The sequence below is a fragment of the Colletotrichum graminicola genome (assembly GCF_000149035.1).
Source record: "Colletotrichum graminicola M1.001 genomic scaffold supercont1.5, whole genome shotgun sequence".
In the NCBI taxonomy this organism is placed as follows: domain Eukaryota; kingdom Fungi; phylum Ascomycota; class Sordariomycetes; order Glomerellales; family Glomerellaceae; genus Colletotrichum; species Colletotrichum graminicola.
Window position 1 is genome coordinate 940,936 of NW_007361009.1, and position 27,513 is coordinate 968,448.

Genomic DNA, 27,513 nt, shown 5'->3' on the forward strand with positions numbered 1-27,513 from the left:
TACTATACTAACTATCTTTATAACTAGATTAACTTTATTACTATAGTTATATAGATAAGAGGTAATTTTAAGAATAAAAAGACCTTTTAGGCCTACCTTACTAAGCTATAAAGGACTAATTTAATAAAGACTATTTTAAATAATCTAGATAAAAGTAAAGCTAAATACCTAAAGTTACTTATTAAGAGAGTAACTACCCTTATAAAAATAGTTATAAGGATTAGTACCTTATTTAATATAGCCCTCTATAACTAATTACTTAACTCTTACTATAGGATAAAAGAGTGCTCCCTTACCTTTTTTAATCTATTTTTAACGTTTACTAGTATATATAGCTAGCTTTAATTAGTAATTAGTAATATAATATAATTTAAATAACCTATATATTAATACCTAACTAAAAAAGTAAATAATTAATACTAGACTAACTATACTTATAACAGCTAGTAAAGTTACTAGTAATTTAGCTAATATAACTATAGCTATAGTAACTTTACACTATAGCGCCTTTTTAATAGTAATTTATAGTAATAAGTACCTTTTTTACCCTTATTATTATTTATAAAGAAGTGTTATATATATAGTAAGCCTAACTATTAGTTAATAAGGCACTTAAAAGATAAAAAGTAATAAGCTTACTATAAGTATAAAAAGTAGTATTTAATAGACTTTTTACTTAAAGCCTTTAACTACTTTATAACTAACTTTAAGGGATATAAGCTATTTACTTTAGATAAAGAAAGTAACTATATAAAAAGTAATAAAGATAAAGAATTAAGCACTACGTTTTATATATTAATAACGTTTTTTAACTTATTTACTATTAATAGGCCTGCTTTTTTTTTATTACTATATAACTAATCTATAACCTATTTTCTTATAAAAGATAACTCCTTATATAAGAATTTATATAATAATAAGCTACCTAATATAGACGTCTTTACCTTTAATAAGTAATATTTATTTATCTTATTCTATAGTATTATACCTAACTCTAGCGTAGCTAAACATTTAACAGCTAGATATAAGTAGTATTTTACCTTTTACTACTAAATAAAAAGAAATCTAGCTATAGATAAGTTATAGGCAGGTAAAGTAAAAATATACTTTAGTAGTAGTAACTACTTTAAATTATAAGAGGTAATTAATATATAAACCCCCTTAAGTATATTAACCTTTTATATAATACTATTAACTACCTTATTTCTACTTTACCTTATAGATATAGATTAGTATAGTATTAAATTTAATAACCTTACTAATAAGCTAATTTAAGGTAACACTATTATACTTACTGTCTAAAAATAGGGCTATATATAGATACTACTTAATTAATATAAGTAAAGTATTACTTACTACTATCTTATAAATAATAAGTTATAGTAAATTTATTATTACTTTAGCTACTTATTAGTCTAAAGGCTTTATTACGTCCTCTAATAATTTAGTAATAAAGTTAAGATTATAGCCTTAGAGAAATTAACTAAAGTCTACTACTACTACTAGATAAATATAAAAGCGCCTAGTTACTTTAAATTTACTTTATATAATAATAAATATAACTTTAACTATAAGATTATTATTAATATTATTTACCTTAATAGTAACTACCTAGCCTTATATATAGTTAATACTATAATATCTTTTTAAGTAGCCTGTTTACTTAAAAATATTACTATAAAGTATATATAAGAGGCACTTTAGATATACTAGATTAATATCTACCTTAGCCTACCTAACTAGATTATTACTAATACTAGCCTAAACTTTTATACTAGTAAATTTAAGTAGTTAGTAAGGTTACTTTATATTAATATTAAAGAAATACTAATTAAAGCTTATAATAGTATTAGTAAGGTTAAAAGATACTATATACCCCTCTAATATATATATAATATCCTCTATAGTAAGGGCTATATACCTAAGGTTACTTTTTAGCTAGCTATTAAAGTAATTAATAATATAGCTAGCCTAAATAGCCTAGTACCTATACTACTAGTCTTTAGCGCCTACCTATAAATCTTTAACTTATTACTACTTTTACTAACTTTACTTAAAAAGGCTAAAGCAGTAAGAAAAGTAATAAAGGCTATTTACTAGATCTATATAAAAAGGTAAGTTAATAAGGTAGTAACTATACGTAACAGCCTAGATACTACTATAATAGTAGCCTTTCTACTTTAATTTATAGTCTACGTCTAGTATAAAAAAAAGGGCTAGTAAGGCCTTTTTTACCTTATTACTAGTAATAAGACTACTTATACTATTAACTTCTCTTAAGGCCTATAAACTTTTTATTTAACTATTATTAAACTATACCTTAAAGATACTTATAATAAGTAATAATAGCTACTTTTTAAGGTAAGTAGGTAGAGTAATAAGGAGAATAATAATAACAGCGTAGTAGCCTTATTACCTACTAATATCCTTATGCTTACTAAAAAAATATATAATAGTATTACTATTACTATACACCTATAGCTAAAGTAAAAAGCTAGCTACCTATAAAGGTATATTAATTTCTTTAATAAAACTAGCTTTACTATTAGGCCTACTGCCTTCTTTACTACTATAAGTATAGTATACGTCTTAATAAAGGAAGAAGCTAACTAACTATTATTAATTAAGCTATAAAAAAAAGGTATTATTACTACCTTAGGGAAACCCTTTAAGTAAGTAACTACTACTAAGATTAAAGAGCTTATTACCTATAAGGTATTTTACTTTATTTAATATAATAAAAATAAGTATACTAAAATATAAATATTTAAATTATAGATTATTAATAAGGTAAAAGGCTAAAATAAAAAACTATATAAGAAATCCTGCTTTATTATCTAAAGATATACTAATAATAGTAAAAAAGTAATTTTTACTTAGTTACTTATAATCTAATAAGCTAGCTAGTGCCTTATTTTTACTTTTACTTTATCCCTTATTTATAATAATAATAATTTCTTACTTTAGTTATATAATATTACCTAGGCGTATATATAGTTAACTACCTTATTAAATTATATAATTCTTATATACTTTTTATTATAAATATAAGACCTTTATCTAAAAAGCACTATTATATAAGTAGTAAAGCTGTTATATAGTATTATAAAGGTAAGCACTTACTAGTAGGTAATATATAGTTACTACTATAAAAAAAAGCTCTAGATAAAGACTTTAACTTTTAATTTATACTTACTAATTACTAATATAAAGAGCCTAGACTTTAGGATTATTAGTATATAAACTAATAATACTATTACCTTTTTAGATAAATCTTTTTCTACCTATAAGGCTAATAAGCTTACTAAGGCTATATTTACTACTAAGGAGAAGTAAATCCTTACTATTAATAACTTACTTACCTTTAATAGTAGTGTAGTATCTCTAACTACTAAGGGAAAGCTTTTTCTCTAATAAAAAGGCTAAGGTAAGAGACTTTAACCTATTAATAAAGAATCTCTATAAGCACTTAAGTAGTACGTTAAGTAATAGGCCTATAGTGTGTATATTATATTAGTCTACTAGCCTAAAGTATACTTTAACTACTTTATTATAGTATAATACTAATTACCTAATATAAATAAGATTAAGGCACTTAACTATTATATTATATAGTAAATAAATAACCTTAACTATAGTCTATTATTTTACTTACTTAACCTTAAATCTATAAAGCTTTTTATTTTTATAAATAGATTATTTATAAATAATAAGGACTTTACTTTATAGCTAGGATTTATTATTATTTTTACTAATAAGGCACTTATAAGTACTACTATAGGTAATAGATTTACTATAACTAGTAATATTATTTACTTTAGCTTAATAAAGTATAAGTAAGTTACCTAAAGTATACTAGCCTTTAAGATCTATAGTATAGTTACTAGTACTAATATTACTTATACACTTAGTATAACTATTATAATAATTACTAACTACCTTAAGTTACTATATATACTAATAATCCTTTATACTAACTTATACTTACTTTATAAGTACCTTATTAAGCTTAAGACTATAAAAAAAAAGGCTTATAATTAATATTATAGCCCTTTAGTAGTTATATAAGTAACATAAGGTCTATAAAGTATAATAGATATAAGGTAATAATAATCATACTAATAGATTTACTAAATTATTACTTAATAAGGCACTAGAATAACTAGTTAGAAACAGGATAGTTTAGATTAGTATAAAAAGATAGGTTTCTTAAGCTATATAACAGATTATATAGATAAAAAGTATTAAATACTTTTAGGCTTTTAATTTTTATTACGTTTTTAAGCTTTTTAGCTGCTAGGCAGTATTTAGGCTATTTATAACAATTTTCTTTTACTTTAGAAAGTTACTAGTGTTAGGATATTTAACTGTTTAATAGTAAAGCTAATCTATAGTCACATGATTTACTATTACGTAACTCACCCTAGCGGCTTACTTATACTACTATAAATACCTACGGCAGTAACCTCTTCTCTTTCCCTTATTAACATCTTTACCTAGCTACTAATAGTTAATTAATACTATTGTGGCTACCTTGATTGCGATCCCTGTGATACTAACACTGGCCATGTTCGAAGCGCCCGCCTGCAGGAGGGGGCGGCGGCGACAGTTTGTTGACGTATTCCTGTTGATGGTTATTAACGGTTTCTGACGATATGTCGGTTGTTGCTTGTCATCTATGCCAAAGTTACCCAGACCATCTGATGTTTAACACAACCCTATAGCCAGCCGGACCGCTTGTCCATGAGGTGTAGTAAGCACACGCTCCGGCGGGGGCACCGCCTTGTATTTATACCTCGGTGTCGGCACAGCCTCCTTGGGGTCTCTATGACGTACGGGTGATGCTATATGTAAAGGTTAATGAGAGCGGCTGCACATGTTCGTGGCCGAGACGTGGTGATGGCGGTCGACTTATCAAGAATACACTATAAAGTCGTGGCTACTCCAACAGTCAAAAGCAGACAAGAGAAAGGGACAAACACAGACCGCAAACGGGGCCATCGCACCAAGCAAGCCAGAAATATGTCGGCAACAGCACCAAACGAATCCGCGCCCGGTGTCCACGCCGGTGACAGCGGCATCCATCAGACGCCCCTCGGCTCAGATCGGCACGTTCAATTGCAGTACGTCCCGTCCTTGCTGGCCTCACCCCCTCCCCTTTGCCCGCATAAGTGAGGGTCTGGGGAAAAGAAAATATCGGACGCTAAACACGCATGGACAGGAACACGGACACGTACGACGTGGCCGCGGCGGCCAACCGCAACGTCGGCGGGGGCAATGACGGCGGCACGAGCCAACAAGACCAGAATCATCAGCAACAGCAGCAGAAGCGGCAGAAGGGCGAGATATCCTCCATCGTGGACACCATCGTCAACAAGGCGCTGGGCTTCGGCGGCGCGTCCAAGGCCGAGAAGCGCAGGAGCTTGGGGGCGGCATGATGCGGGCTGCTTTCCGGAATCATGACCTGCCTCGCGCGTTCCCAGCGAGGCAGAGACCGCCGTGATGACGGTTTCTTTTGTTATTTTATCCCCCGAATGACCCGTGTTCCCGGAGTTGGTTATCAATGTTATGCGTGTGTGCGTGTGTGTGTGTGCGTAATGGTGGAACGACGGGGGAGCGCGGAGTGATACACAATCGTTTCGACGTGTCCAGCGAAACGTTGACAAGTCGAATCGGTGTTTTTTTCTTTAATAATGGTCATCGGCTTGTGGGCATGATTATTCTTGTGCTTCATTGCGTGTTTTTTGGTGTTGCGATGCGGCATCTAGGAGTGATTCAAAGTAATAAAAAAGATGCTCCTACGAGTTGGGTGCCTTTATCATTATCGACACCAAAAACATGGCGAATTTGTAATCGTTCACGCAGGCGAGAAGCATCATTCCCGTACTGGAGTCATAACATCGTTTGCTAACTCAGCAAGATCTGGACATGGTCTCATCGCACATGGCACATTACCCTCCAAGTCCACCCATCAGCGAACACGAATCATCCCCCCCCCCCCCCCCCCCCCCCCTGGTAACACGCTTTTCTACTTGCTTTACAACCCCCTTGGCGGTCTTAAAGCATGGCGTTGGTTCGGCCTTGCGTAGGCGTGGCCTGCAAAGAAAAAGCGGAGATAGTGGTCCTTTGCCCTTCATCGCAAACACCTCTTACAGCACCACCATTTCCCGCGTGAATCTAGTGTTATTATACGACCCGAGGGCGTGAGGAGGTCTATTGGCTTAGGAGTCAAGGCATATTAATGCTCCGTGAAATTGGCTGCGCGAATTTACGTCAACGCGCAACACTTTAAGCAGCCTCAAACGTCGGCCGTTGGACGGAGTTATTTAGAGCAATATCACCTAGATCAAGACAAAGAGCCTGCAAGTCTAATTCATGGTGGACCTCCGGGTTCGAGGTATATGTGCTAATAAATTAGGGTAAGTTACGGCAAACACATTTGAATCCCGCCACACCAGTCCATAGAAGCAGGTTTCGTTGTAGTTTCGATGACGTAGTTGCGGCATCTTGTAAGCAGGATCTAATAATCATTCTAATGTTCAGTAGAGAAGATAATGTTGGAGATCATAGACATTCGTTTCGATCATTATTCAATTCCTGGAGGCTGGCAGCATTCAAAGGGCATCAGTGTTGGTGCCTTATGGGGCCCCAGGTTAGCGTTCTAAGGCAACCATAACTCGGAGGCGCGCCTTACCGCCAGTCATCCTGAAAAGTAGATTCACCGTTCGCGCATTTTAGCTCATAGAATCATAGTGTGTACCTGTGCGACTTTAAGAGGGAGGGGTAGGCGACCAACCGCCTCGGATACGTTACCTCAGTCACACCCATCTCACCGAGACGCTTCGAGAGGCCCGACCGCCCTTTGCCCCTCAGGGAAACAGCTAAAGGGTGTCCCGCGAGGTCGAGTCCTTGCCCGCAGACCAGTGCTCGGACCGCCTCGCGCTCTCCTCCATCCGCGCCAGCCTCGAGTTGCGCTTCTTCTGCCGGCTGCGGCGGTAGAAGAAGAGCGCGGCACCTGCCACGAGGCCGACACCCGCGACGGCGCCGATGACGATGCCGGCGATCGCGCCCGGACAACCCGCTGCCGGACGACGACGACGAACCGCCGCCACCACCGAGGGATGGGCTGTTCGCCGAGGGAGACGGGGACGAGGTGGCGGCGACACGGTCATCCTCGCCAGGCTCGGTGGCGTTGAAGCAGGGGACGCGGGCGCGGAAGGCGGCGGCCTCGACGTAGGTGATGTCGGCGCAGGCGTAGAAGGTCTGGTTGTGCGGCGCGTCCCAGTCGGCGCGGTAGACGATCTGGAGCGTGGCGTTGGAGCCGGCGGCGACGGAGGCCGGCGGGTCGGGCACCCCGACGCAGGTGTGGCCCGGGTCGAGGTCCGCGACGGACTGCTCCTGGATGATGGTGGTGAAGTCGCTGTTGGAGGTCGGATCTGGGGGGGGGGTTCGTTTGTTAGTCAGTCAGTGCGATGGGGGCGGGGTTGGCTGTTGAGGTGATGGTGCGATGGATTCTGAAGGATGCCAGGGTTCGGCTCACCGTTCTTGTAAGAGATGGAGATCTTGGTGTTGTAGTAGTCGTCCTGGGCGACGAGGGCCACCTTTCCGCCGACTGTTTTGTTCGTCAGTTCACGACAAAGGCCCGTCTCCAGCCGGCAAGAGAGCTGCCAGGCCTTTTTTGTTGTCACTCACCCAGAGGAAACTCGGTCCGGTTGCCGACGCCGGACCGGGAGCCGCAGGGCTCCTGGTTGTCCATGTCGCCGCTCCAGACGCGGTCGGCCGGCCACATGAAGGCGGCGGGGCCCATCTCGTCGTCGAGGGGCTCGGTGTCGTCGTGCTGGGCGAGGGCGGCGCACGCCAGGCCCAGGGCCAGGACCCTCTTCAGCGAGGCTTGCATCGTCGACGCTGGGCGTCCTGTGTTCTTACTCAACCGCCGGAAAGACGGTTCGGGGAAGACAGACGGACCACGGCTGGGATATGATACGGGAGGTGACAGAAGAGATCTGGATGAAGTGGTGGGGGGAGTGTGTGTTATATCGGGAGACGAAGTGGACGGCAGCGGCGGTCAAGTTATACTACTGCACCCTCTATCCGACGTACAAAGCATGCTTCCCGTTTCTCACTCTCTTCCCAAACAACCTCTCACCAGCCACCCCCGCCGAGCCCGCTCGCACATGCTTCCGAAGAGACGGCCGCAGGACAGACGAGCAGCGAGAGCGGCAGAAACAAACACAGTAACGCAAGGGCTTCTACAGATGCGGCCCAGAGCGTTGGGAACCCATCCGCGGGAGCCCACGTATCAGCCGGCCGGCTTTCTGTTGGACGGAGGCACTGATGGGGGGGGGTGATGGGGTGATGGTGGTGCAGGTGGCGACAGCGTATATTGGAAAAACTCTTGGGAGGTACTGTTCATGTCCACGACGTGTTCCCCTCCCCCCCTCCTCGGCCGTCCGAAAGGGGAGTCGGCTCTACCTCGACGCCGCGGCCTCAGTAGAGCGGGATGAAGTCTCGGTCAATATACGAGACTACAGGTTGGCCGTCGGATAAAGGCCTCTCCGTTGGCAAAGACGCAGGACGAAAGAGTACTACGTAGCGTGGGGACGGGCGCGGCTTCAAAGGTGGTGGTGCGATGGAGACATACCACCCCGGGAACGGCTTCTCCAAACGCAAAACGATAATAACAATATCCGTAATAAGAGTCTCTTTCCGGGATGCCGGCTTATCAGATGCCTTCGCCCAATGGGAACACGTCCGCCGGGCCCCGCCGTCTCTCTTGGCAGCAGGCGCGGCATGCCCGAACATGGAATAGTTCGCCGGCCTTCGTTGGCCGATGGCCGATGGCCGATGGGTTGTGTGTGTGTGTGTGTGTGTGTGTGTGTGTGTGTGTGGGTGCGGGTTGTCTTGGTGGTGAACTGATGTGATTGATAAGATTAGATGCATCACCAACCCCACCCCGCTCTTCACTTTTGAAGACAAGGATTGGCGTTTGTGTCCCTAGTCCGTCCGAACCCTCGCCCGCAGACAAGACAGGCATCTCGATGCGTCAACCGACCGTCGTCCCCCCCTCAGCTCAGTCCACAGACAGTCCAGGGGCCTCGACGAACGTCGGCGACGCACAGGGGAGAAAGCCACCGGGGCTGGGCAGCCTCTCTCGGAAAGGCCAGTGTGCTTTTCTGATTCTTGGCATCAGCCCACCAGGTGTTCTATGGCTTCCGAGACTCTGAACAGAACGAGAGAGGAGCAGTAGCGGGGCGTACGGACTGCTCCCCCCCCCCCCCCCTTTTCCTTCTCCTCACATCTCCTCCCCAGCCTCTCCTCCCGTCTGTCCACCATCAGTAACCTCTTAGTCAAGGCCTCCCGATGACGGAGCAGCAGCAGTACCACGCATGTACACTTTGATAGTTGCCTTGGGCCCCGGCGGGACTGCTCGGCTTCCTCCACGCCGTTGTACGAGCTTCTTCGGCAACTCGCAGGTTAAAACACACACACACACGCTGGGGTCCGGTTCGGCGATCCGGAGCAAATCCGAGCACCAAGGGTCGATGCCTTGGCCCTGACCCCCTTCTCGGCGGCTGATGGGGTCGGCCCTTTCTATACCAGGGACTAACATGAGCTTCCCATATCCCCCCAAAGCCCGGCAAGTCTGGACTGACGCACGGCACGCGTGGCAGACGGACTGTTCCTGCTCCCACTCCCAAGGTGGTGATTGCTAGAATAGAGCTCCGATACAAGCATATAACAACCGCTTCTCCCGGCGTTCGTTATTCCTGTCCCTATTCCCCCCCCCTCTTCCCGCCCGCAAGCTTGGTTCATCCCACCAGATCGGCATCAAGACGAAACCCCTTCTCCTACCCAATCCTCTTCTCCCTTCTCCTCTCCCCCTCAGATAACCTCCAAGCCACCCCCATTCAGCCCCAACTCCAAGATGCGTTCCTTCGTCACCTGCGCCGTCCTGGTCTCCATCGCCTCCGCCGCCGCCGCCCAGCTCGGCCACCCCCTCTTCGAGTACCCGGACACCGTCCCCCTAGATAAGCGCCAGGAGCCTGGCACCCCTCGTTACCAATGCCACGAGGACTGTGGTGAGCAGACTCGGCTTCCCTCGCCGGCCGATGCGGCCCTCACTCCATGCAATAGAGCTGACGCACCCAACCTCCTACATCGCAGGCGTCCTCATCTCCCTCGGCCGCCAGGACGGCTACTGCGAAACCGCTGAGTGGACAGAGCGTTACGGCCGCTGCATGAGCTGCGCCCTCGAGTACGACATCTGGAAGTACTATTCAGGCAGCGTCACCACCGCCGCCACCAAGTGCGGCCTGGACCCGACCCCGAGCCCCTCCGGCGCAGCGGCAGCAACCACGGCCGCGCCCGCCACCTCTCTTGCCGCTCCGGCCCCGACTACGACCGCCGTCGTGGACGTCACCGCTACCACGACTGGAACCTCCACCGCGGCCCTTCCTACCGGGGACTCTTCCTCTTCTTCTGCTGCTGTCGCGGCTTCCTCCTCTTCCGCGGCCGGCGGTGTCCCCGCTACCACTCTATCCACCCAGGCCGGCGGTGCCGCCTCCGATTCCGCCACCGCGCCCACCGGTAGCTCCACCGGGGCTTCCGCCGCCGCTGCCGCCGCCGCCCACTCCATCGGGACCTGCATTGCCATGGTATGTGCCGCTTGGGCCTGGTACTTGATGTAGAAACACAACTTGCGCGAGAAGAGAGACGAGAAAAAGAAAACAATTACAACGCCGTCTTGCTTTCGCCGGCGTTGTTCTTGCTGCTTTCTGAGCTGGCGGGTCGAGGGTGTTTGTGCACAATTAAGCTGCGACGCCGGCCTCAAGCTGCATAATCAGCGTATGTGTAGATACGGGTACATTCATGTGTGCATGACAGGGGGATTGGGTGTTATAGCGCGGCGGATCATGCTCCGAACATAAATGAGTCAATATTAGTCCGGGCAATTGTCAGCTGTGGCCGGACTCGGGATCGCCCATGAGCCGGGAGCTATCGTGGTACTCAAACTCGGCTGGAGGACGGCAGCTCGGCGCGTGAAGAGAGCCTGCTCGCAGGAAATGCGAAGCACCCCCAGCTCCCCCTCGTATCCCTGCGACCCTATAACAGGCCCCTACCCTGTTGACGTGGAATAAGGTTCGGAGACCGTTGTAACTTGATTGTCATCAGTACTAAAACCGACGCCATTTGTTTGGAAATGTTTATGTCCAACTCAAAATCTAACGTAACTTGGTATATATGTAAATGTCTTGCTATGTAACCCACAAATTCTATTCGTCCCTGTCAGTGTATTCGGGGGCAGGGTTCTCTTCGACACTGGACTCCTTGCCGGAGTCCATGGCTCCGTACCTGTCAAAAGAGTTAGCTCCGTTGTGCCAACTGCTGTTCCAACGAGACGATGGGACTTGCCATGAAATGATGCCCAGGCCCAAGAAGGCGGCGACGCAGCTGAAGAACATGGCGACGTAGCCCTTGGGGGTGAACCCATCGGGCAGAGGACCGACGGGCTTGTTCTCACCCGTGAGGTCGAGCACGTTCTTCGTGTTCCCGGCGGCGTTGCCCCGCGTCGGAACGCCCGCGGCACGGCACACGTCCAAATGACCCTCGGGGATCTTGCGCCCCTGCAGGGCCTCGGGAGCCTCGACGATGGTGGCGATAAGGCCCTGGTCCATGTGCCACTCGATGTGGCAGTGGAAGAGCCACACGCCGGGGTTGTCGGCCTTGAAGCGGATGACAAAGTTGCCGTTGCCCTCGACGAGGAGGGTGTCGCGGCGCATGGGGCGGCGCGGCAGGGCGACGGCGGTGCCGTTGGCGAAATGACCGGCGTCCTCGTCGGAGCGGTGGACGACCTGGAACTGGTGGCCGTGCAGATGGAAAGGGTGCTTACCGTCGTCCTCGTTGTTGAGGACGATTTCGACGACGTCGTTGTGCCTCAAGACGTACGGGATGGAGTGGGCGCCGTAGACGCGGGGGTCGGCGGCATGCTCGGCGCCGACGGTCAAGGCGGTGTAGAGCGAGGGGACCTTGGGCAGGACGTAGGTCTTGTCGTTGAAGAAGGCGCTGCATCATGGTCAGTCGAGGGCGGTTCGCGTGAGGGCGGGACGGTAACCCACTAGTTTGCTCCGTCGGCGAGGTTGTCCATCTTGACGTTGAGGCTGAAGGAGTAGTCGACCTTATCGAAGAGGTCCATCTCGTCAAAGGGAACCAGGCCAAAGTCGTCGAGGGGGTCAAAGTCGCCGACGGCAGCAGGCTCCGGGAGGGACTTCTGGTCGTCGTAGACGAGCCAGCCGGTGACGTTGGCGTTCAGACCGTCAGGGATTATGTCAAAGAGGTCCTCATCCATGGCGGCGACGATGGCAAAGTTGCGGGACGCGTCCTCCTTGGTCGTCAACAGGACGCTGTAACGCTGAGCGGGAGCAATGTAGAGCATGTCGGCGTCGGCCTCGTGGGTCCAGACGCCATCGACCTCGACGACGCGCAGCGAGTGGCCCTCGAACCAGACGTAGTGAGAGGCGAAGGCACCAATGTTGACCATGCGGACGAGGTAGGTCTTGCCAGGCTGGACGTTGACTTTGAGGCCCTGGGTGTCGTTCATGAGGGCCGAGTTGGGGACGGGCTCGGCGCCGGTGGGGTTCTCAACGTTGATCATCTTCTTGATGAGAGAGCGGGTCGACTGGTGGTACCAGTCGGAGACGGTAATGACAAGCTCCTCGTCGTACTTCCCCTCGTAAGGGCCCTCGGGGTCGTGGATGACCAGAGGACCGCGGAGACCTTCTGGATACTGGCCATCGTTGTGGGCGTGGTACCAGTAGGTGCCGACTTGGTCAAACTGAAAAGCGGCATGAGCTAACTCACTGGGGACGAGGGATTGGTCTAAGACGGCGGGCGAGGACTCACCTCAAAATCGTATGTAAAGGAGTTCCCGGGGGGGATGGCGCATTGGGTTATGCCGGCGGCACCATCCATGTGGTTGGTGCCGTTCTGGAACAGACCATGAAAGTGCAGACTGGTGCTCGCATTGCCCAGGTGGTTGTGTACAGTGAGAAGCAGCCTGTCGCCCTTGTCGGCCTCGATGAGAGGCAGGGGCCAGTGGCCGTTGACGCCGATAGTGGGCTTGTCGAATGCGCCATCCGGGTTGGCTAGAACCCATCCAATGCTCCAGTCGAGCTCGATGGTCTTTGCCAGGACGCATGTGACGAGGAATGCCAGGGCGGCGAATCGAGCCAAGAAGGCCGAGGGCGGCGATGAGAAGGCCATGGTGGCCGGGGGGGGGGAGAGAGAGAGGGAGAGAGCGTGTATTGGCTCCCTTGTTTCGTGTGCAGCCCGGGTCTCTGTCTCTATCAAGTTAAGTCGAAATCAAAGGAGTGAGAGTTCAATTGTGATTCATAGACTTGTCAGATCCCACAAAAAAAAAAAAACCAGCTTCTATATGAACCGGACCGAGTGTGGAGGACATTGGACGGATCGGATCTTCCCGCCCCGCTGTAGACACTCGAAGCAGGATGAGGTAATGTGGAGGGCGGAGGGCGGAGGACGGAGGTCGGAAGGCGGTGGCGGTAAGAAAATATGGACGGGCAGAATCCTGGCCATTTGATTTACATGGCAGGAGCGAATCGAGACAGCAGATAAAAAAAGGCACACGTGAGAAAGGGTCGCCTGATGGCGAAATTGCGCCATGTGGAAACGACGACGACTTGGCGAGATCTGATAAGGGAAAAGCCGCACTTTGCGCCTTCCTTGTGGGCCGTCCAGCATGGGGTACGTACCTGCCTGCGTATTATGTACTACCTATCCGTACATAGTAGTGCAGGTGGACCCGCTGTCGGGTGGGGCGTACCTACTTTTTTATCTGATCCGACAGCATCTGATGGCAGGTACGATGCCCCTCTCTTCCTTGGTAGCGTGACTCTGGGAAGAAGGAGAAGAAAAAAACCGACACGGCAGGAATCCCTGTGGTTGAGCCCTGTCTCGATTCCTCGGCACAGTCTTAATGACATACGCAGTAATACGCCTATTCTTGCCCATGCTCCCTCCGAGGTGAAGCCATCTTCGTCCTGTCATTGCCACCACTCTTAACGCCGATCCATACGTTAACATTCATACATACATACACTTACGTGGTTCGTGCCTTGCATACAGGCTCTGCTGCCCCTTGAGTTCCAGTGCCGTGTCGCAGCCACCGACACCTAGCCGTCTCTGGTTCTGATTGGGCCATTCCGTCACTCGTTCATTCCGCCGCCGCTACCCGCTCATCCTCAACCTCCACACCCTTACTCTCACTCTCACTCTTACTCTCACTCTCACTCTTACTCTCACTCTCACTTTCAACTCATTCTCATTCTCATTCTCACTCACGCATCGACCTACCATCCCGTGGCACGCCGTCGAGTCGATTCGCAATGGAGGACCTGTTCTCCCTCCCCAGTACGAACAACCCCCCCCCTCCAACCTTTTCTCCTGGCCTCCTCGTTGTCGCTCTCCTACTAACAACAACCCTGCAGTCTTCTTCATCACCTTCCGCGAGTCCCTCGAAACCGCAATCATCGTCTCGGTTCTCCTCGCCTTCATCAGGCGCACCCTCGCCACCAAGGATGACCCCGCCCTCCAGCAGAAGATGGAGAAGCAGGTCTGGATCGGCACCGCCGCCGGCCTCCTCACCTGCGTCCTCATCGCCATGGCCATCATCAGCGGCATCCACAGTCTCGGCGCCGACCGCTTCGCCGCCGCCGAGAGCGTCTGGGAAGGCATCTTCTCCCTCAGCGCCTCCCTCGTTATCACCGCCATGGGCGCCGTCCTGCTGCGCGTCACCAAGCTCCAGGACAAGTGGCGCCTGAAGCTGTCCAAGGCCCTTAACGCCGGCGGGAGCCACGCCGGCCCCTTCCGCGACCGCCTCAAGTACCTCGGCGAGAAGTACGCCCTGTTCCTGCTGCCCTTCATCACCGTTCTGCGCGAGGGCTTCGAGGGCGTCCTCTTCATCGCCGGCGTCGGCGTGAGTGAGACCGCCGCCTCCATAGCTGCATCCGCCGTCCTCGGCCTCGCTCTCGGCGCCGTCGTCGGCTACTTCATCTACAGGTGAGTCCCGACGCTAGACGTTACAGACACTGTGGTAAACAAACATCTCGCTCATTCTCTTCGCGCGCGCAGGGGTTCCAAGAAAGCGCCCATCCAGGTCTTCCTCATCGTCTCGACTTGCTTCCTGTACCTCATCGCCGCCGGCCTCTTCTCCAAGGGCGTGTGGCATTTCGAGCAAAACGAGGTTCGTCCTTCCCCTCCCCTCCCCCACGAGCTCGCGAGGGGGCACGCTAACATGCCGTCAAGTGGAACAAGATTGTCGGAGGCGACGCGGCGGAGCTCGGCTCCGGCCCTGGTTCCTACGACATCCGCAGAAGCGTCTGGCACGTAAACGTGAGCACTCCTCTCTCCCAAAACTCCCATACTGAAGCAACCATTTGACAACCCGCCCAGTGTTGCAACCCCGACCTCAACGGCGGCGGCTTCTGGGGCATCTTCAATGCCGTCCTGGGCTGGCAGAACTCGGCCACCGTCGGCTCCGTCGTCTCGTACAACCTGTACTGGGTCGCTGTCGCCACCGGCTTCTTCGCCATGATCTGCAAGGAGAAGGGCTACTGGCCCTACAGCAAGAGAGACAAGCAGCAGCAGCAGGTGAGCCGTGAGGGCAGCGATCAGGAGCCTCTCCTCAGCAGGCCCGCGAGGTAAGCCGGTCTACCTAACTCACTCGGCGAGAGTTGGGCAGCGACCGGGAAACCGCCCCGGTCTCGCCCGTCATCCTGTGGCACTGGAAAGAGGACATCACCTCCCAAAGGCGAACCAAGTTTTCGGATCATGTCGAGAGGTGAAGTCCGAAGGCGCCTTGCTGCAACCATGTATATTCTCTATCGTCCTTCATCATATCGTGTACATACCGCCATGTATCCGGACATACAATCAGTGGTTGCATATCCTGACATACCTCTCTAGACTACTTTCTATTGGCTTAGATACGTCTTCCAATCGGTCGGCAGACAGGCCGAAACTAGCATGACCGACACTCTCTGCCATTTTTGAACCCCCTGGACAGTCTTGGATCGTCAACACCCCCCCCCCCCCCCCCCCCCCCCATGAGAATTAGGTCACCCACCTACGGGGAATTCTCTTGCTGAATGCATAAAACACTGGCATAGTCTCATCTCTTGTATGTGTGCCGGCGACTGGGATTACAAAGGGGCCGCGAAGGAGGGTTGCCGAGAAATTTGGCCAAAAAAAAAATGCGCCGCCCTACCGGGGGAGGAACAGGCAGTCGGTCATACGCGGCAGTACAGCTAACTGGTACACAATATGTTCAGTAGGTACACAGGACCGGATGTCACTAGAGTTAACAGGAGGAACCTAGTCGCCCTGGGGACTGTCGAATTCCGAATTGTCTAGTGATCATGCCTTAGAGGCAAGCCTCTGTTGCTATTTTCGCACGGTGCCGTGTTGACTACTCCTAAGACAAGGCTACACTGTTGCGTTTGATAACTGCTGCTGCTTGGCGTTCAGCTCTTCTGACTTATATATTGACAGCAGATCCGTTTAACGACTTATATCGCCCATAACATACCGGTGCTTTCATGACCGTAAGCTCTAATCGGCTATGGCTTGTGCGCACCTAACGCTGCATGCCCGCGGTTCCCCCCCCCCCCCCCCCCCCCACTGAGAATTTGGAAACAGCGTGAAATTGTGATTCTCTTTCGTCATTTCCTTCTCCCACGCAGGGTGATGTTTGGCTATCGTATCGCCACTGAGATCATTTCTGGCTCCCTCCCGATGTCGCGCTGAGGCGCTTTCCGAGACTTTTGTACTATATACATGGTGCCGTCCTCCCCGGCAAGGAACAAAAAGGTTCACCTACGTGCCGGAAAAGCAAGGTGGAGTGTTTCCTCAGAAGGAACCTGCACGTTACCCGCGATATGATGGCCACAAATCTACGTTTCCTACCCAGCTCAGTCCAGGTAATCGAGCAACTCGGCGCCCATGGTCATCCCCGCCGAGGTCATGGCGAGGCCCCAGCCCCTCTCCAGCCCCTTCAGCGGCCGGCCCTGCCCCCGGAACTCGCGCATGTATAGCAAGCTCTCGGCGATGCCCGAGCCGCCGCCGAGCCGCCGCAGCGCGCCCGTCAGCTCTCGCACGACGACCGGGTCCCGCGTCTTGAACTGCACGCACGCCAGCGGCCTGACGAGGTCGTTCTCCTCCACCAGCGTCTTCACCCCGTCGAACGGCCCGCGCGCCTCGGCCAGCCGCACGGCGTGCCGGATCATCTCCAGGTGCAGCGGCGACGCGGCAACGGCAGCGGGGGGGACGGGGACGTCGGTGCTCCTGTTCCCGGGCCACCGCTCGTGGACGGCCGAGAGCGTCTCGACGTAGAGCGTCTCGAGCGTCATGGCCTTGAACCAGCGGCGGTAGCTGCGGTCGCAGTTCCGTCTGGCGGCCTGCAGTAGAGGAGCGAAGCTCGCGCGCCAGGACTGCAGGATCGCGACGCATTCTCCCCAGAGGGACGACGCCGCGCCGCTCTCGTCCTCCTCGTCTTCATCCTCCATGGCCTTGGCCTTGGTCTTGGTCTTGATCTTGATCTCGTGCAGGCAGTGCAGCATGGAGTGCTGGGCGACGTACCACCAGGACATGGCCTGGGCGATGGTGTCGAAGGCCTCGGGGATGTCCCGCATCGTGTGCCTATGGCGGCAGTGCGGGAACCTCCGCGCCGGGGCGATGATGCGCAGGTAGTCCGGGCCGTCGCAGCCGTCGAAGCCGATGGCCCAGGGGTGGGTGTCGTGCCGCAGCAGCCACTCGTACATGCTCGTCTCGAGCCGGGAGAAGCGGAGCCTTTCGAGCGGCACCCTCTCGCGCTCGACTCGGACGTCGATGTGCTGCTCCATCATGGCGACGGCGTGGTTGTGGTGCTTGAGGGCGGACGCGATGTTGCCGGCGATCATGTCAAAGGTGATGAACAGGAACGACGTCAGGATGACGCTCGGCAGGTTGTCGGCCGCCGTGCCGGCGCTGACGACGGCTTTGGCGGCCCGGCTGTAGTGCACCAGGGCCTGGCTGAAGTCGGCGTTCATCGGCTCCTCGTCGAAGATGTGGTGGCCGAGTGCCCTGAGCAGGGCCCCGATGCCGCTGCAGACCTCGCGGAGGGACGTCTCCGAGTAGGAGCACTGCAGCATCATGACCCCCAAGCCGTCCCTCAAAATGGTGTCGCCCTGCTCGTGGTTGAGGACGAAGAGCTGGAACGCGTCCCATTGCCTCTGATCGGTGAACAGGGCCGCTTCCGGGTCTGGGCTAATCAGGATGCGAACGTCGGCATCTTGAGGGGCGCTTCCCGCCCCCGGACGAGGGGCGAGCCGCGCCAGGCCCCGAGATTTCTTGGGCGGCGCTACCAGAGCGCCTTGGTCGTCGTATCCCTCGCAGAGTCGATTGGCCTTTAGGCATCGCATGCAGTGCGGCGTGGCCAGATCGCATTTGACGTGGCGTCGCCTGCCGTCCAAGCTCGGGGGTTAGAGTCTAGTACAACCAGGAAATCCAGACTCCAACGGCTCGAGGAGCAAATTGAAGGGGGGGTGCGATGTATTCGTCCCGGGGGTTTCCAAAAGACGTACCTGCATTCTTTACACCCGTTTCGGGTCTTCGGAGCTCTATTTCGGGTCTGTTTGGGCCGGTTTGTGAGGGCAAAGACGTGGAATTGGCCGTGTGACTGACGTCTAGGTTCCCCCCAACCCATACCGGTCATCTGTCAGCCGGGGGAAAAAAAACAAGCATGGTTCTTGTGCACCTCTCATTGGTTATGTTATCTGACGAGGTCGCAATCGTCTGACACGCACACACACACACATACACACACTCGTCGAGCTGGTTACATGCTACTTACGCGATGCCATCTCCGGGGCCGGGATTTCGCTCCCGCCAACCTGGTAGCGATCCGGGTTCCTCGCAGCACTGCGCGCCTGCGTCATCGGCGACGTGTGAAAGCTCCCGAGACGCCGTCCCGCTGCTGCTGCTGCTCATGCTGGTCATGTTGGGCAGGCTTCGGCACGGATGTTGGCGAACAGGAACCGGCGGCGGTGTGTTGGACCAAGGCGACGGGGAAACCGAAGCGCGAACAACCGAACCAAACTCGCAGCGTGGGAGTACCTGAGGCTTAACTATGGTCCAACCGGGGGTCGGATGGGGGGGCCGCGGAGCGAGCGAGCGGAGTCGGCTCGATGAGTCGACAGGTAACAGGGGGGGGGGGGGGGGGTAGAGTGTACTCTGGCTGCTTGACCAATCAACGGCTTCGACCCCATACTTCCTATTTCGACTTAGTCGCTGGTGGACGATGAGGACACATTTTGCGACTCTTTTCCCCGCCTCGGCTCCGTTCGGTCTCTCCCACCCGGCCTGCGACCGGGTGAGTCATCGGGGGCCGGATGGGTTTTGCACACGCACGGGCGGCACCGGTCCCCACATATTCGGGTGTAGCGGCGGCCGTCTCGGGCGCCGTATCCTCGCTTGGTTTGGCCGGGATGCTGACACGCGCATCTTGCCGGCTTGCGAGGCGCTTAAAATAGAATAGAGCATAAGCGTGTTTAGGCATTTTCTTTTAGTTTGCTAGCGCGTAATTAGCAGCAATGTTCATGCGTTGATTAATTGTTATGTTGTGCGTGTGTGTAATCATGTCAAAGTGGGCAAATTAGCCGCGCGCGGCCTAGGCATAAGTAGGGAATTGGCTGGAAATAGGCTAGTTATTTTTAGGATGGATTTCCCTACCTAAACAAAGGGAAAATAATAATGTGTGTACGGGGTATTTGCTGCCCCATTTTTGTAAAGGCCGATTGGCAATAACCGCGTGCCGCAGAGACGGTTACAGTTACAACACATAACAGAGCAATTAATTAACGCAAGGGTATTGCTGCTAATTACGCGCTTTAATGCCTAGTTTAGGGCAACTGTGCATTTGCCGGTTAATTTAATTTGTATGCAACTCCGCCACATTTGACAGTTACAGGGCCAATCGGCGATGGCCGCGTGCTATAGAGATGGTAACCTAGACACACACAACAGGGCTATTAATCAAGGCAAAGTTATTGCTACTGATTACGCGCTTCAACACCTACTATGTAAAGGTCAAAATAATGATCCGTGCATTTGCCTCTCAACGGCCAATCGGCGATGGCCGCGTGCCATACTACTAGAGATAGTTACACACACAAGAGAGCAATCAATTAACAAAAGATTATCGCTACCAAAAACGCGCTTCAACACACTCCCCAACGATCCGCCGTGGGAAACCCGTGCATTCGCTAGTCAATTCGCATCCAACTTGGCTGCATTTGACAGTTAGTTACACACACAACCGAGCAATTCATCAACGCATCAACATTGCTGCCAATTACGCGCTTCAACAGCATGCTGTCCCCGCGAGGCTTCCGGTCGAACCAAGCCCTCCAGGATGCACATGGAATATAGGTAACAAACCGAGCATGGACTGACTGACTGACTTTTCTTCCTGGGGGGGCGCTGCCAGTCTGTAAGATGAAACCTGCCAGGGATGGCAGGCGGAGATCATCACGGCCAGAAACTCAGCGTTGGGCGTCGTAAGGGGGGACATCCTTGACGCCGTCCGATCCTCGCGTCGGTTCAGACGAAAGTCGGATTCCCTCACGGACGCGCCTACAGACGCACTTTGCAATTTGCGAACGGTATCCATACCGGTAAGGACGGGATGCCCAGCGAACGGCTCGTCCCCAGACTGTTCGTCCCCGCTCCTTCATGCGCCGGCTTCCACCGTCGTCCACCCCCCTCCGCTGCAGAACCTTATCAAGGATCCTGCGAGTTGGCGACGTCTATAAGCTCCGTCACGGTTAACAGGCATGACTCGTCGGCTCCGCGACACACGGGCCAGAACCTCAAGCTTGATTCCAGGCCTATGAGGATATAAGTCGCTTTCAAGCCGCTCTTGGAGTTTGTCTTTTAACCAAGAAACCAATACCACACTCACTTACAACACACACACACACACTCACTTGCAACACACACTCACTTACAACACACACTCACTTACAACACACTCACTTACAACACACTCACTTACAACACACACACTCACTCACTTCCCAGATGAAGACCTTCACCACCATCGTCCTCGCCGCGGCGGCCGCCACCACGGGCGTCATGTCCGCCGCCATCGGCAGCAGCCCTCACGCCGTGGTCAACCCCGACTCCGGCGCGAGCTTCAAGCTCGCCGACAGCGTCGTAAACTCGGCCGCCCTCGACCGCTTCCAGAACGCCCAGATCGTCCACGCCAGCGTCAACTTGAAAGCCCGCCAGATTCTCGAGACCGACCCGGACAGCAACGTGACCACCCCCGACAACGTCTTCGTGCTTCAGTGCACCGACCCTGTAAGGCCCGACGGCAAACCCCCTCACCCCGGCCGCCGAGGGCAAGATTGCTAACACAAATACAATCTCAGGGCTTCCGCGGTAACTGTCTCGTTTTCGGCTCGCCCCCGGGCCAGTGTGGTGAGTGTTCGAGACGCTCATGTCCGAGACATGGACCGCCGAGGTTGCTAACGCCGCTTTGTGTGCAGTCTCCTACTTCAACTTCGACAGCCCCAACTCCACCGACATCAGCGACATTTTCAACAACCAAGTCGCCTCCCTGTCCACCAACACCGGCGGCGCGTGCCAATTCTACAAGTATGCATCTACATAACATGAGCCCTTGGCCGATCCACGTGCTAACCATTGCCCCTCCCCCCGAAATAGGCACGATGGCTGCGACGACAAGGGCGACGACCCCGGTCTCAGCTCCGACTACAACTACAACCTCGCCGTTTCCCTCCTGGAGGACCCCCGCACTGTCGAGTACGATAACGCCATCACCTCCTGGAGGTGCTGAGCGGACCGGGGCCCGCCTAAAACACAGTCGGCCGGCGAGTGCTGTCTGGGGCCATGAGTCGGATCTCTGACAAGTGTGGACGGTCTGAAGTGACTACATGTATACCCTATCAGTAGACGTTTGGTTTCTTTTTCTTCTTCCCTTTCTTCTTTTTGGTGGCGACAGCCGTTTGAGCCTGGTTGACAGTGTTCATTTACCGAGTCGCCCATTATTCAATAGACGGGTTCAAGCCGTATATCAAAGATCGGCTGCAGGACGGGGTTTACTGAGGTCGATGGACATGCATTTCTGAGTGCGGGGTATTCCCCGATGCTACACAGCTGATATTACATACACTCTTAGAGGGGGAGGGATAGAGCCCCCAACTGGGTTTGCGTTAGACAAGTTCCCTATATCATGATATGAGTTCATCGTCGTGTGCAATGACAACACCAGGCGCTGCGTGAATGTGATACTTGGAGAAGATGGCACAGTAGGTGTGAACCCACTCGGCTCGCCGTGATGGCACCTCGACCTGATACAGGGCCTATCAATGACACGGCCGTAAACATCGCTGGCGAGGCTGATGCCAGCCACCCGACCCTTGAACGTACAATCACTTCCCGGGTTTGTTTCAATGTCTCGGCTCCTCCCGGATGATTGGCAAAGCGGGTCATCGGCCCACACCATGTTGCGACGCAGGATCGGACCGTGTTGGCCGCCAGGGGCGGAGAGAGAGAGAGAAGTCTTCTTCACGCCCACTACGCGGACCAGTGAGGCGTGCCGAGCCTCATCGGTGAGAAGACCGGTTAAATGAGCCGTCGAGATTTTCAACACGCTGCTGAGGGATTCGGCGGGCGCTGCAAGTCACCATCATGTCAGGGTTTACGTGCCTCGATGATTGCCGCGCTTATCCGAATCGCGGGGATGGACCGGGGGGAGGGGAGGATTCCCCCTCATGATTCCCCGCAGTCGTCGGCCTGTTCAAACCCGAGTGCATCCGTCCGGATGTCACGCTGGTTTTGGGGTAGATCGTGATGAGTGCCCGTCACCTGGGGGCACGCTTGTCTTTAAAGATGCGGCGCGGTGCGGTGCGGTGCGGTGACAGCTCTCCCGCGCAGCCTCGCCTGATTGGGTTCACCTTTTTCGCCCTCCTCGTGCCGCTGCATCTGAAGCAAGATCCAGCAACGGGAAAAGCGACGCGATGAGACTTGCTTCGAAAGTCGGCGGCCTTGTTTGGCTCGCCGCCTCGCTGGGCGGGTTGCAGGGCGCTTCGGCGCAGGATGTGGTTGACTGGCCGATCCACGATAACGGCCTCAACCAAGTCGTCCAATGGTAAAACCTCTCGAGACGGCCCCGGGGGAGTGAGTGAGTGAGTGGTTGGTGCTGCGTCGAGGGCTCTATTGACGCGCGGCTCCTCTCATGCAGGGACCACCACAGCTATATCGTGAACGGCGAGAGACTCTTTGTCTTCTCTGGCGAGGTATGGCCGCCGCTTTCCCCCTGCTGCTGAGCCCCCTCCCCCCCATCAGACTAGACTCGGACTGACCGGTCACTCACTCAGTTTCATTACTGGCGTATACCCGTGTTTGTACCCCAGCCTTGTCACACATGTGCGAGACTGACACCGTGAAGTCCTGAACTCTGGCGAGACCTCCTCGAGAAGGTCAAGGCGGCTGGGTAAGATAGTTGCGGGAGATGGCTTGATGATTACGAAGCTGAGTATATGGCCCAACAGCTTCAATGCGTTTTCCATCTACAACCACTGGGGCTACCACAACCCCACACCCGGCGTTCTGGACTTCGACACGGGGGCTCACAACTTCACCTCCATCATGACCGTCGCCAAGGAGCTCGGCATCTACCTCATCATCAGACCCGGGCCCTACGTCAACGCGGAAACCAACGCCGGCGGGTTGCCCCTCTGGCTCACGACCGGCGCCCACGGTTCTCTGCGGAATGACGACCCCAGGTACACCGAGGCCTGGACGCCGTACTGGTCCGAGATCTCCAAGCTCATCACCCCCCATCTGGTCACCAACGGCGGCAACGTTCTCATGTTCCAGGTAAGGGGAGAGTCCGGGTCCCCACACAGTGGCAGCCGCATACGCTGACCAGGAACCCAGATCGAGAACGAGCTCAACGGGCAGTGGAAGGACATCCCCGACAGAGTGCTCAACCCGCCCATCGCCAACTACATGCAGCTCCTCCAGGACGCCGCGCGCGAGAACGGCATCGACGTCCCTCTGGCCCACAACGCGCCCAACATGGTAAGACTCGCCCGAGGCAGACGTTTCAGCGTTGCATGCGTCGACTAACGGCATGCCAGCGAGGCTTCTCCTGGTCCAAGGACTTTTCCAACGCTACTGGAAACGTCGACGTCGTCGGCGTGGATAGTTACCCTTCTTGCTGGAGTTGCAACTTGAGCGAGTGTACGGGTACCAACGGGCAGTACACCCCCTACGTGAGTTGTGCTTCCGCTCATCACTCTCGTGGTTTGGCTAACCAGTTTGACCGCAGTTGACCCAGGACTACTACACGTAAGATTGCTGATGAAAGGCACTTAATGGGTCACGACTAACAATGGGTTAAAAAAGCTACTTTACGGTCCAGTCTCCGTAGGCACCTCGCCCACCAAAACAAAGATTCATGTCACTAACATGTTTGCAGCTCACAACCAAACTTCCTGCCAGAGTTCCAAGGAGGCTCGTACAACCCCTGGGGCGGACCCGAGGGGGGTTGCCCCGCCGACATCGGTGCCGACTTCGCCAACATGTTCTACCGCGATCTCATCTACCAGAGGGTCACTGCTATATCCCTCTACATGATGTTCGGCGGAACCAACTGGGGATGGCTTGCCTGCCCTGTTGTTGGTGAGTGCAGCTAGCCCCATGCGATGGGAATAGGCACCCGGGGGATGCTAACTGGGATGGGTAGCATCGAGTTACGACTACTCTTCTCCGGTGTCCGAGAACAGAATCATCGGCAACAAGTTCTACGAGACGAAGCTGCTGACCCTATTCACCAGAGGTACCTATTCTTAATCCCGAATCAAGGTACAAAAGGAGCATTACTAACATCTCCAAAGTGGCCAAGGACTTGACAAAGACGGAGAGGGTGGGAAACGTAAAATTGGCCCGAACTCCGAGAGAGAGAGAGAGAGAGAGAGAGAGAGAGAGAGAGAGAAGCCCATGATTTGCTAATTCGCACCCAGGGCACTGGCTACACAACCAACACGGCAATCAGCACATCCGAGCTTCGCAACGTCGACAACGATGCTGCATTCTACGTTGTCCGCCACGCATATACGCCGTCCAACACGAACGAGGCCTTCAAGCTCTCGGTCAAGACCTCCCAGGGGTCCTGTGAGTTTCTCTACGGCTTTGCTTCTTCTTTCGTACGAATGTCATTCCTTATGCTGACACAACCCAAAGTCACTATCCCTCAGCACGGCAGCTCCGTCGCCATCAACGGCCACCAGGCCAAGGTGCTCGTCACGGACTTTGCGTTCGGCGAGAAGACGCTGCTGTACTCCACCGCCGAGGTCCTGAGCTACACCGTCCTCGACGGCCGTGAGGTCGTTGCCTTTTGGCTCCCTGAGGGCGAGTCCGGCGAGTTCACCGTGACCGGCGTCAACTCTGCCGAGATCGTCCGAGACGCCAACGTCGCCGACTTCAACGTCTACCCGGGCGAGGCCAACGTCACCGTCGCGTACACCCAGAAGAAGGGAATCACCTCGGTGGCTCTCGGCGACGGATCCCGCGCCCTTCTCCTGGACCGCAGCGCCGCCTACCTCTTCTGGGTCCCGACTCTCGACAACAACCCTCTGGCCCCGGTCAACAACACCGGTAAGCTTGGTGAGAAAAGGGCGTCCGACGGGGCCAAACTGCTGACTCTCTCGTAGTTTTCGTCCAAGGCCCGTACCTGGTCCGATCCGCCTCTTTTGACGAGGCCAGTCGCAGCTTGGCCCTTTCCGGGGACGCTGATAAGGAGACGACCATGACCGTTTTCGCTCCCGCCTCCCTTTCCTCCATAACCTGGAACGGCAAGAAGGTCGAGATCATCTCGAGAGACGGAAACGCCTTCACGGCCAAGATCGAGGGCCCCGTGAAGTTCGAGGTCCCTCCTCTGGGCCCTTGGAAGGTTCATGACAGCCTGCCCGAGATTGCGGGACATTACGAGGCCACCTCCGACAGCTGGGTTGGTACGTTTCTGATGCCTCCTCTCCCCTCCAACGACCAAACCTCGCTGCAAGAGCAGCCTCTGACATGTGTTCAGTTGCCGACAAGACCAACACTTCCAACACGGTCAAGCCGGCCTCCAACAACCCCGTCCTCTACGTCGACGAGTACGACATCCACGTCGGCAACCACATCTACCGCGCCACGTTCCCGGCCAGCGACAACGCCCCGACCGGCGTCTTCCTCAACCTGACTGGCGGCCTGGCCTTCGGTTACTCCGTCTGGCTGAACTCGGACTATATCGGCTCCTACCTCGGCCTCTCCTACCTCGGAGCCGACGCGCGCGAGTTCTCTTTCGAGAACGCCACCCTCGCCGAGAGCGGGGACAACGTCCTGGTTGTGGTCATGGACAACTCGGGCCACGACCTGCGCGAGGCCGCCCTCGCCCCCCGCGGCATCTCCAACGCGACCCTCCTCGGCCCCGGCGCCGGGGACTACAGGTTCTCCGGGTGGAAGATCGCCGGCACCGCGGGCCGCAACGACCTGATCGATGCCGTCCGCGGCCCCATCAACGAGGGCGGTCTGTATGCCGAGCGCGTGGGGGCCCACCTCCCCGGCTACCCCGACGACGACTGGGAGCCGTTCGCCTCCTCCGCCGACGGCGCCCTCTCCGTCCCCGACGCCGGCATCCGCGTCTTCCGCGCCGTCGTGCCTCTGGACGTCCCCGCCGGCCTCGACGTCTCCATCTCGTTCCGCTTCGGCGCCGCGTCGGACGACAGCAACCGCCTGCGCGCCCTCCTCTTCGTCAACGGGTACCAGTACGGCCGGTACAGCCCGTACATCGGCAACCAGGTCCACTTCCCCGTCCCGGCGGGCATCCTCAACTACAGCGGGGACAACACGATCGCCGTCACCGTGTGGAGCCAGGCCGCCGAGGGCGCCGAGCTGACGATCGGGTGGCAGGTGGACTACGTCCACACTTCGAGCTTCGACATGGGCTTCGACAGTAAGTCGTTGAGGCCCGGATGGGGCGAGAGCCGTCTGGCATTCGCGTAGGAGGTTTCTTGACGGGCAAGAGGCGCCGGATTCTTGCCTGTAGACGTGCAAATAGTGATTGAATAAAAAGCATTGGTTATGGTGGCTCCCCTGGCTTTGAAGGTTCTGCTTGGTGCTTTCGATCGGTTGATGATAACCGACAATATCTGCTGAAAGGGAGAAGGATGGCTTCTACAGTACCGGCTCAAAAGTCTTGTTACAGCAATAAGGACAACCAATCAAAAGCTACAGTAGGTGGTTAGGACATAGGGTATTTGGTGACGCACTGTGAAGTGACCTCGAGCTATTAATGGGTCCTCTCTTCGACTCTTCTTTGGGTTATACTTATTGCTGTAACAAGAGTTTTGAGCCGGTACTGTAGAAAGACGTTGCTGTTTCAGTCAA

At 52.7% G+C, this 27,513-nt stretch overlaps 8 protein-coding genes across 8 annotated transcripts; 5 read left to right on the forward strand and 3 right to left on the reverse strand.

The window, feature by feature from the left end:
• Positions 1 to 5,022: 5,022 nt before the first annotated feature.
• On the forward strand, positions 5,023 to 5,438 carry GLRG_02616 (uncharacterized protein; the record flags this gene model as incomplete). The annotated part of the gene is made up of 2 exons (XM_008092625.1): positions 5,023 to 5,123; positions 5,222 to 5,438. The coding sequence occupies 2 exons, from the start codon at positions 5,023 to 5,025 to the stop codon at positions 5,436 to 5,438; spliced, it is 318 nt and encodes a 105-aa protein (XP_008090816.1).
• Positions 5,439 to 6,881: 1,443 nt separating this feature from the next.
• On the reverse strand, positions 6,882 to 7,897 carry GLRG_02617 (uncharacterized protein; the record flags this gene model as incomplete). The annotated part of the gene is made up of 4 exons (XM_008092626.1): positions 6,882 to 7,015; positions 7,104 to 7,436; positions 7,541 to 7,612; positions 7,693 to 7,897. 4 exons carry the CDS (start codon positions 7,895 to 7,897, stop codon positions 6,882 to 6,884), a joined length of 744 nt encoding a protein of 247 aa, XP_008090817.1.
• A 2,028-nt stretch (positions 7,898 to 9,925) lies between these two features.
• On the forward strand, positions 9,926 to 10,688 carry GLRG_02618 (uncharacterized protein; the record flags this gene model as incomplete). Its single annotated transcript, XM_008092627.1, has 2 exons — positions 9,926 to 10,079; positions 10,165 to 10,688. 2 exons carry the CDS (start codon positions 9,926 to 9,928, stop codon positions 10,686 to 10,688), a joined length of 678 nt encoding a protein of 225 aa, XP_008090818.1.
• A 585-nt stretch (positions 10,689 to 11,273) lies between these two features.
• On the reverse strand, positions 11,274 to 13,260 carry GLRG_02619 (multicopper oxidase; the record flags this gene model as incomplete). Its single annotated transcript, XM_008092628.1, has 3 exons — positions 11,274 to 12,063; positions 12,117 to 12,832; positions 12,901 to 13,260. The coding sequence occupies 3 exons, from the start codon at positions 13,258 to 13,260 to the stop codon at positions 11,274 to 11,276; spliced, it is 1,866 nt and encodes a 621-aa protein (XP_008090819.1).
• A 1,142-nt stretch (positions 13,261 to 14,402) lies between these two features.
• GLRG_02620 (iron permease FTR1 family protein) lies at positions 14,403 to 15,720 on the forward strand (the record flags this gene model as incomplete). The annotated part of the gene is made up of 5 exons (XM_008092629.1): positions 14,403 to 14,427; positions 14,505 to 15,075; positions 15,148 to 15,259; positions 15,322 to 15,408; positions 15,469 to 15,720. The coding sequence occupies 5 exons, from the start codon at positions 14,403 to 14,405 to the stop codon at positions 15,718 to 15,720; spliced, it is 1,047 nt and encodes a 348-aa protein (XP_008090820.1).
• A 1,265-nt stretch (positions 15,721 to 16,985) lies between these two features.
• Positions 16,986 to 18,473, reverse strand: GLRG_02621 (uncharacterized protein; the record flags this gene model as incomplete). Its single annotated transcript, XM_008092630.1, has 1 exon — positions 16,986 to 18,473. One exon carries the CDS (start codon positions 18,471 to 18,473, stop codon positions 16,986 to 16,988), a length of 1,488 nt encoding a protein of 495 aa, XP_008090821.1.
• A 2,659-nt stretch (positions 18,474 to 21,132) lies between these two features.
• Positions 21,133 to 21,913, forward strand: GLRG_02622 (uncharacterized protein; the record flags this gene model as incomplete). The annotated part of the gene is made up of 4 exons (XM_008092631.1): positions 21,133 to 21,414; positions 21,486 to 21,534; positions 21,603 to 21,711; positions 21,781 to 21,913. 4 exons carry the CDS (start codon positions 21,133 to 21,135, stop codon positions 21,911 to 21,913), a joined length of 573 nt encoding a protein of 190 aa, XP_008090822.1.
• Positions 21,914 to 23,096: 1,183 nt separating this feature from the next.
• Positions 23,097 to 27,129, forward strand: GLRG_02623 (glycosyl hydrolase family 35; the record flags this gene model as incomplete). Its single annotated transcript, XM_008092632.1, has 15 exons — positions 23,097 to 23,227; positions 23,321 to 23,375; positions 23,457 to 23,479; positions 23,528 to 23,572; positions 23,631 to 23,958; positions 24,019 to 24,162; positions 24,222 to 24,356; positions 24,413 to 24,432; positions 24,563 to 24,765; positions 24,830 to 24,922; positions 24,981 to 25,018; positions 25,107 to 25,257; positions 25,327 to 25,740; positions 25,797 to 26,096; positions 26,171 to 27,129. 15 exons carry the CDS (start codon positions 23,097 to 23,099, stop codon positions 27,127 to 27,129), a joined length of 3,039 nt encoding a protein of 1,012 aa, XP_008090823.1.
• Positions 27,130 to 27,513: the final 384 nt, after the last annotated feature.